Source organism: Pseudopipra pipra, chromosome 4, assembly GCF_036250125.1.
Source record: "Pseudopipra pipra isolate bDixPip1 chromosome 4, bDixPip1.hap1, whole genome shotgun sequence".
Lineage (NCBI taxonomy): Eukaryota > Metazoa > Chordata > Aves > Passeriformes > Pipridae > Pseudopipra > Pseudopipra pipra.
The window spans coordinates 35,702,930-35,712,518 of record NC_087552.1 but is presented as its reverse complement, the minus strand read 5'-3'; the positions used below and the strand labels follow the sequence as shown (position 1 = coordinate 35,712,518).

Below are 9,589 nucleotides of genomic sequence, written 5' to 3'. Positions count from 1 at the left end.
TCAAATCTTCCACTTCCCTTCCTTGACTGCTTAAAGTAAAACTTCAGCCAACCAGTTGTATTGCTTTCTGTGGAACATGGTAGCTGGAAAGCAAAGTGTGGGTTGCTGTGTGAGAACATTCCCATCTTCTGCCCTTTAATTGTGGCTTTTCGTAAGTACACAAATGATAAGTCAACAACCACTCACCCCTTGCTCCAGTTTTATATCTTCATCATAACCCTAACTCTGTCTTGTTTTCTTAGTATCTTTAAGCTTTTTCTTTGAGGTGGCGGTGGGGGGGAAGGCTTTTCACATTTGTATGGGCTCCAGCTAGGAGCTGGCCCTCTTTACTGTTCATGCCTCTATACTGTGGCCCTGGTAGAGCTACAGTGAATTGTCCTTGTCCTGCTCCAGTAGCTCCTACTTGACAACATGCACAGCTGTGTGTGTCAGTCCCAAGGCCCTTGTCTGCACCTGTGCAGGCCAGCCTTTGCCCTGCTCAGAGGCAGAAATACTCCTCAGCCCCCTGGGTTCCACTGGTGCTGCCTGCCCCGGTGCATGGTGTGGCACTGTTGGGTGCTGCCATGGGCACCTACCTCCTCTTGCTGGCCAGCCTGCCCCTGGCCTGCAGAACAGGACTGCAGAGCTGCTCAGGAAGACTGTGTGCATTCATTCAGGTGCTTGATATGCAACATGAAAGGGCTGCTGCTGTGCAAGAGAGATGAAGCTCAGCTGTGACCTTGCTCAGTTGTCATGCCACAGTGCTGAAATTGAACAATAAGTCCTAATTGTTCTGGTTATGTGTCTTGCTTATTGGAAACCTCTGCTGGTGCAGGGTTGGGTGCTGGGTTTGGTGGTGGCCAAAGCTGTCTGACCAGCTTCGGTCCATAGCACCAGTGCTGCAGCCGGGGTGCTGCAGTGTCAGCACCTGTTCCTGAGCTGGATCTTACAGCCTGAAGTAAAACCCATACTGTGCTGCACATGCAGTAGGCAGTGAAGCATCAGGTCCAAGTTTCAGGGCAGGGGAAAAGTACTGCCTTGTGAGCACAGGGTTTTGCACGTGCTCCACTGCAAAGCAGCGCTTTGCTAACCACCATCACAGCCCTTCTTGGGGGATGTGTGGCAAACGTGTAGGTGAATACATGTGACTGGGAACAGCTGCAGTGATGCTCTTTATGTAACCACAGCTGCTGAACTGCATTGGTATTTGCAGGTTCATGGTCTTGGTAAGATCTACGGGATTGCAGCTGGGGCAGCAAGAAGATAATGAAAATGAAGGAATGTTTCCTAATATATGTTACAACTGTACATTAAAATAAAAATTAAAATAATGTATTCTGGTTTTTATTATCCAGGTATTACCCCAATAGCTTTGTTTTTCTAGAAAAACAAGATATGTGTTTCAGGTTTGGGGAAAGTATTTCAGACCACCTAAGAAACATAAAGGATTGGGGGTTGCCCCAAAAATGTTCACTTTCTGGGTTTTTAATTATTTCTGGATAAAATGCTGAACTGAGCTACACATTTTGTACCTATGAAAGAAAAGATGTGATGATATCTTGTGAATACACATCATTTATAAGGGAAAAACTCAGTATTTCTGTTTTGTCTTTCTGAATAGCTCATAGTGGATATTCTATATAAACACTTTAATATTTCACCTCACAAAGGAAATTACTGATTGTAAAAGATTTGAACAGGATTTTCCTGCTTTTAAGGTTCTACAGCCTTAACTGTTAAGTGGGCTTCCTCCACTGAGTCAATCTAAAAAACATTGCAGCAAGGACCAAAAGGACTTGGGCAGACAAGAGTTTAACAGATAACTCTCAAGAGAAGAGGAAAACCATCTTCAGCCTTTAGGCATTCTTTTAACTCAAGACACATATTGCCCTGTTTGTGCTGTTGGAGTGTTTCCCTCTTGGAACAAATATTTTACAGCTGATCACTAGTAACAAAGAGAAAGGCCATGGGAGTAGTATCAGTATGCTAATTGTACTTGTCCGATGATAGTTGAACATTGGAAACTTATTTACCATGCTAACGTTTCTCCTAATGTCAATATAAATCTTATGTGACGTTTATATTGACGTTCTCCTAATGTCAATATAAATCTTATGTGACCCTTGGCTTTGTGTACAGACACTGAGGTATTTATAGCATATGTATGTGGCGCAAGGGAAATATTTCCAGTCTTTATTCTTCTATAATTTCCTTTTTTCCATACTGGAAAGGGAAGAGGTGAATTGTTTATTATCCTTTGAGAACATGCTAAACTGCTGTTTCTCACCAAAGCCTTGCATTTACCTCTGTTTCCTGTTGACCTGCTGTTACAAGACTTAATGAAACATACTTTAAAATAAAATTTTTGTTTTTCCAACGCAACAGCTATAAGACAAAGTTAATTCTAAGTTTCAGAGACTCATGTTTTGCCCTTCAGAATTTTAAGGTATGAATCTACCTTGGTATCAGGTCTTGATTGTTAGATTGCATCCATGCAAACATCATCAATTCTGATTTTCAGTACACAGCAATTTGTATTTGTACAAACTTCCTTTCAGTGTACTCTGGTACACACACAAGGAGAGGTCAGTCAATGCGCCTGTTGTAGCACTGTGTCCAAATGCTTCATGTTTGTATGTGTAAAAACTCTTATCATGCAAAATTGTTTTTACCACGAGCCTTACATGGCACACGTTGGATGAAAACAGTTTCAGCGAAGTCAAAGGCAAATCCAGCTCTTCTGAAAACTAAGTCCTTTGAAGCTCCCACTGAAGGTAAAAGTCAATGTAGTGTTGTGCTGTAGTAGGATGCTACTACTCAGCTCTCTTAATTCTACTGTGCAAGGCATCTAGCACTTAGAAATGTATTTACAGTATCCAACCTTTAATGAGGGAAGTTACTGCACATTTTAGCTTCTGTTATGCTCCAGACTGCTGCTAAGCTCGTTTTTGTCCTGAAAAAAGACAATTTTTTTAATTTGTGAGAACATTCAGATTTCATTCTGAGAGGTAATTATAAATGTTGCTTGTTCTGGGCTCAGGGACAAAGCATAGTCTAGTTTTGCTGTAATCCTAGTGGGGTATAATGATGTCATGTTACAGCATGCTGTGATTATACCAACCAGTAGTTTTAAATAGTGTTCTTTGTACATGACTTTTATCAGCATTTTGCATTTTGAAAAATGTCAGGAAAATTTTTCCATGAATACCTATAATTTATTTGTGTCAAAAATTGAGTAAGAAAAATTTTTACACACTGATTCCATATGCATCCACAGGAAAACTAGGCAAATTCTCCATTTTCTTTAAATGCATTGACTTTGACAGCTGAAGAAAATAGATTTTGAGAACTGTACGAAGTTTATTTAAAATGAGATATTATTTGAAATGCATACTGTCTTTGTACAAAATATACAATCAACCAACCAGTTGATAAACATATCTGTTAAAGATCACAATCAATGTCTTTTTCAAAGATTTTATGGTATCAGCATGTCTGAAAGAACAGACATTTAGAATAATTTTGCAGACTGACAACAGGCTTCCTCTGTGAAGGAACATGCATATATAGCTTCTTATTAGATACATTATGTTTTTCTTACAATTTTATCAAAGTTAATTGAATAATTATGGTTATATGAAATATCCAGTGCCACATTAGATCCATGAACTCATATATGACATAACTGTTAAACAGCTACTCCTTTTCTTGCTTTCCCACACTCTTTACCTGTACTTCTAAACAGAGATAGCCATTGATACGGATGAAAGCCAAGTTAAATAAATAATTTAAAAAATATATTAAGCCTCTTTGGAAAACTGCTTTTTTTTCAAGACTCCAAAGGTTTACCTGCAGGACTGTTGGTTGGTATAGACAAGTTTGACCATCTTTTTATGATGGTTTTCCACAACTCTGGAATAGGGTGTGATGTTAATTTTTTTTTTCTGTATGCAGAGAAATTTGAAACTCCTGTTAAGTTACGAGAGTATGAATTCAATTAAGTTTTCAAGTTCTTAGATATAAGGGATTACATATACACATTGATTAGGAAGTGTCAACTACACAGTTTTCTTGATTGCTGTTCTTTCATTTATTAGAAATTATGTGTTGCAAGAAGAAAATTTTAATACTGGATTTAAACCATGACAGTGTTATCTTTATCTTTGCTCATCTTTATACGTTTTTTTTAAAAAATAATGACATTTCAAGTCTAGTGCAATGACTTAAAAATCTGGATATGTTTTATTTTAAGGTTTGTTTTAGTTGTGCTAATGAAAGGGCTACTACATTTTCTTTTATATATAGGTATGTAATTTCCACTGATATAAAAAGGAGATGTGAAACATGTATTTTTAAGAACAAAACTCTAAAGTTAAATGTCTTGTCGACCTACAGTGCTGAAAAGAACAGGCTGTTTTCTGTCTGAAATTCTCATTCATTGTAGTGCCATGTTCAAATATCCCATTCATTTAAATTACAGGAATAGAGTACTACACAACACTTTGGTTGATCAAACAAAGGTTTCTTTTCAATGGTCTATTTTTATGCTCTATTTATAATACTGCAGTGCGTATTTTAGGAAAACTACTAAGCAAACAGCTCTGTAGTACTGTTTTAACTGTCTGGTTTGGCAGCCCAGTTTAAGAGAACAAATGATAGGCTTTGCAGTAACAGCTCATTAGACAGGAGGATGGGCTTGACCTTAAGGCCTGACTTAAGAGATCTGAGTTATCAGTTTTGCATGACCCTTGGCTAATCTCTTATCTCTGTATGCTTCAATTCTCTATCTACAGAATGAGGAATAATACTCTCTTTGCTTTCTTATATTGTAAACTCTCACTATGCTTACTCTATGTGAAGCCAGTAGGACCTGCTGACTTTGGTACTATTACAGTAACACATTCTATGTTATTGTTAAGGTAATTCCATAAAGATGTAATGTTAGGCGTTAAAACACATATGTATATATTATTAATATATAAAACTACAAATCAAAAGTGGACACAGTTCTATGCTGGAGTCTGACATTACTTCACCCTAAATACTGCCCTATATACAGGCTGAATTGAGTAGTTAACAGCACATCCAGTTTCATTCAGTCTGAAAGTTACATACCATTATGAGTCCCCTTGGATGGATCCTTCCTTCTTAATGCCACTGGAACCCCAGCTCAGGTTTGAGTTTGATTTGGTTTTTAACTTTCACTAGTCATTAGGAGAGTCAAGGAATGATTCAACCCGGTAAGTTTCATGTACATCCTCCATCACCACCCTTCCCCCACCCCTTCCAGGTCCAGCAGAATGTGACAGACAGGATTGCTGAAGATGAAACTCTGGGGGCTGCCAGGTCAGCTGTTGTCGATCTGGACTTTTGACTAATTTAAATTCTCTATCTGTTTAGCTGTTGCTCCTTTAAAACACTGAAAAGCCCATTATGAAATTGCTAGGAAAAAAAAAAAAGGAGAGAAATAGTCATTAATGAGAGATTTGGTAGTCTAAATTAGTTCCATATGAAACAGAATATGTTATTTATGAAATACATGGGTGAAATTTGGAGTAATGTTTCTTAATTTGGAAATTTCATCTACAAGGTTTAAGGGAAAAAAAAAAACCACAACGAAAAAAACCCCAAACCGAAACCAAGAAGGCTCCTAATATAAAATTTTCTTTCATTTTTTTCTCCTGTGTTTTGTCTATGCAACTGTTAAAAAAAAAATCAAGTCCAACCCTCTCCTCATTTTAAATGTTGTGAGAGGCTGCTGTGCTCATTCTGAGTTTCCAACCCCTAGTTGAAATTCAGCCTTTAGGGTCCGTCCTGTTTGCATCTGCAAATAGCTTTATCCATATGTACAACTCCGCTGAGATCAATAAGATTACTCATGTGAGTCAAGTTACCCAGGCATGTAAATATTTGCTGAATTAGGACTAAAAGTGGAAGGGAATGTAGGTGGTAAATCCTACTTAAGATAAAGGAGCTGAGCACCCACAATGATGACTGAAGAGACTTAGTTCAGGTGTCTGTTACCCCTTACTCCCTAGTCAAGCTTTATTGACTTCTAAACAGCTTTATAAAGCAGAAGCATCTTTAGCTAAATGTCTACAAAATGTCTTATGAATTAGTAAGTACACTGTTTTGCTTTGTTATTGACTTTTGTTACAAGAAATCAACTCCCCACAGAAAAGGAGATAACCCTGCAAATACCTTTTATCTTGATATTCTGTAGGGAAAGTAATTCCAGTGTAACTGCACATGTATAATGCAGCTACTGCAGTCTCAAGCAAAATCCATTCATTGTACGCGGTTTCAGAACATATAAGAGAAAATGAAAATGCTTTCTACACAGACAATTTCCAGATATGGATGCTGAATCAGAGGAAAAGGGAGTTAAATTTACTTTTCTTAGGAGCTGAAGAAGTAATTCAGAATCGATTCAAGGAGTCTCTGGGCCTAAATTCCACTGTACCTCTGTCCATTCAGTCTCTGCCTGCTGAGAGAATTGATCTGATTGCTTATCTTTTTAGGTTTCTGCTTAAACTGATGATGGAATCTCATTTAATCTGTCTCTTGTCTAAATGTAGCAGTGAGAGGACATGGCATTCAGTAGTGAAGCATCCTTCTGGCATGTCCTCCTTTATACTTGCAGCTTATTTCTGCCACTTGGTATGCAAGCCCATCTGAGATTAAATTTAAAATATGTTCATCTTTTTTTCAGCTTCACAAACTTGCCAGTTTACCATCCCATATGCACATTCCACGTGATTATAGGCCAGCACTACAGAGTGGAATGGTACCTTTTGCACGGCTGTTTGGGGAGTGATGTAGGCTCTTTTCACCAAGGCAGTTTATGCATTGACAAGATCCTTGGTATAGGGTTGTTAAAAGTTTGACTTTGGTCTCCTTTTCACTGTTATCCACTCAGTAAATCAAAACATCTTGGTTCTACAGAGCGCAGGTTCTGCCATCATTTACTTAGCATGCTGTCATGCCTGGGGGTACAACATTATTTTAATATATAATGAGTTTAGAAGATGCAAAACTACTGACTACATGTTTTATTCATTCTTAAATTGCAAGAGCCCTGGTTTCCTTTTGATGCCACCCTATTTGCATATGCTACCTGTGTGCTTCTGCAGTCACTTAGTATTTGAATGTATATGCCCTCATCAGCTATAAAGCATTAATGTTTTGCACTTGTATAACCTTTCATCCAAGGAGCTCAAAGTCTTTTGCTGACAATGATTAAGAATTACAGTCCCCTTTGAAGTGGGTGAATGCTACTACCTTCATGTTACTGATGGGCAGAGTGAGGTGACTTCGCCCAGCATCCAACCCGAAGGAAGTGTCAGTGCTTGAAGCCCCGGAGCATCCTCTGCAGCTGCCGCTTTGTCCAGCCCTTACACTAATTACACTCCTTGCCCCGCAGCTTTGCCAACAGCCGTGGAGGGCAGCGTTCGGCCCGTTTAGCGGACTCACGAAGGCATTTGCGCGGGGGGGCGATGGCCTGGAAGGGGGACCCGCGCATCGGCCCTAGGGCAGCGACCGCCCCGCCGGGGCCGCTCCAAAGCCCCGTTTTCAAACCAAACGAGGGAAGCTCGGATGCAATCACACCTGTGACTTGGCTTGGTTCCTTCAGTGCCTCGTGCACTGTTCCGAATGGCAGGTGTGAGTTCGGAAAGGTGCTCACTGCGGGGAGCGCTCCCGGCCGCAGCCGGCACACGCGGATTTACCTGGGCAGGTTCGGGCGGGGGTTCAGGGGAAGGGCACCCTGGAGTGGAGCGGCATGCAGCGCCGGTGGGAGCAGCCGTGCCGGTGGAGCTTCCTGCGCAGGGCCAGGTTGGCTGCGGAGAGAAGGACGGAGGGAGGGAAGCACGGCGTGAGGGGGGCGGCCGGTGTTACCTTCCGCGGGACGGCAGCTCCGGCCCCGCCGCTCCGCTCACCGAGAGCTACCAGTGTCCGCCCACCCCGTGCCGCCGGTGCTTCCCGGTAGCAGGTCTACAACAGCTGCTGACCTTGGGTCCCTATTTATCCCAGCCCCCCTCACCCTCGAAGTTGCCAAACTCCTGAGATAACCTGAGGCATCCTCTCACGCTGCCGCTACACGCAGAGATGAAGCGCACAGATCGATCGATGCGCTAGGTAGAAACTCGTCTCGCGAGTAGAAACCCGTGTTGGGCGCGATGAGAGAAACACGCCGGAGATGCCCACGGGAGGCACGAACCCCACGCTCCCGTCCCGCCACATCCATCACGCTGAGGCATCGCCTACCTGGCCGCTGTCCGTAGGCTGGGAGGAGGCTCGCCAGGAGCAAAAACACGGTCCAAAGGAGCAGCTGGAGTCTCATGTCTGCAGTCAGCGCAAAGGCGAGCTCGGAGGGTGTGCGTATGTGTATATAGGCGAGGAAATGTAGGAACAGCCGCCCGCGGGGCTGTAAGGGGCCAGCAGGGCGGCAGGAGCCCCTGCCCGCTCACATGCCAGTGACAAGCCGGGGAGCCAGAGCCAGCCGCCTTCACCAGCAGAGTTAATTATCAGGCAGGGGCAAGGTTCCTGGATTGCACTGCGGTCTGGGCCTTCCTCTCCCCTCTTCTCCTCTCCCTTCTCTCTCTTTTTTTTTTTTCTGTCACTCCCCCTTATTTTCCATAAGCAAACAGCGCAGGAATGAAAAGCCCGTGTAAACAGCAGCTCCTGTCAATGCGTAAGGGCAAGGAGCCTCTCGAACAATGCGGCCGCTTCACTTTAAATTCAAGCCGGGCAGGAAAAAAACATATGTAAAACAAGCCCCGATGTTCCCTCCCCCATTTGCAACTGTTTAAACTTTACATTGCCCATATTGATCCCACATGCAGACAGCAATGGCAGGGGCAGGAAGTGTCTCCCCGACCTTTGTTTCCCCCTCTACCCCCGAAAGCGGGGGCAGGGAAACCCCCCCAAGCATGGCCCTCCTCGCAGCTCAAATGCTTTCTGTCTTCTCTAAACTAGCTGCGAAGTTGTGGCTATTCAAAGTGCAACTGACAGTAGTTAAGGCTAATGGGTGTCTTTTGTACCCTCCATTATTTTTAAAGGATCAGAATATTCAGGAATTAATATGTGAGATTTTTTTACCGCGTGGGGTAAAACAGATGTATCTGTTCCAGCAGCTTGAGGGGAGCAGTTTTGGATGGGACATTGGTTTTGCATAACCCACCTGTACATTGCAGTGTATTTGTTCTAGATCATGGTGAGAGCTCGCTATAACAAACCACGTTGAAAAGAGCTGGTGCAGATACCCAAGCCTGAAGAGAAGAATGGCAAAACTTGCGGAATGTGGGAGCAGCAGTGATGGCATTGAAATTCAGTGAATTACTGGCATCAGTTGAAATTAGACTGGTTCTTTTCTTATTTTCAACTGCTGATTTCTTGTGATGGAATGAAAAAAAAAAATTAAAATTTGTTCCTTTTTGGGAAAAGTTTCTGTTTCAAAATATGCAGGAAAGAGTAAATTTCTATATAGATTAAATACTACCATCAGTAATAGATAAGTATTATTGAAAGTTTTATAAAGTTGGTTTTTGCCTAATTTTTTAAAGAATAGAATATATAGTTGTTGTTTTATTGGGGTTTTTAAATTCAATTA

The 9,589-nt window shown here is 41.8% G+C and overlaps 1 protein-coding gene across 1 annotated transcript; it reads right to left on the bottom strand.

Annotated features, from left to right (window-relative positions):
• Window positions 1-3,315: 3,315 nt before the first annotated feature.
• Window positions 3,316-8,807, bottom strand: APELA (apelin receptor early endogenous ligand). Its single transcript, XM_064652400.1, has 3 exons — window positions 8,245-8,807; window positions 7,707-7,817; window positions 3,316-5,421 (listed from the first exon to the last, which is right to left on the bottom strand). Exons 1-2 carry the CDS (start codon window positions 8,318-8,320, stop codon window positions 7,729-7,731), a joined length of 165 nt encoding a protein of 54 aa, XP_064508470.1. The 5' UTR covers window positions 8,321-8,807; the 3' UTR covers window positions 3,316-5,421; window positions 7,707-7,728.
• Window positions 8,808-9,589: the final 782 nt, after the last annotated feature.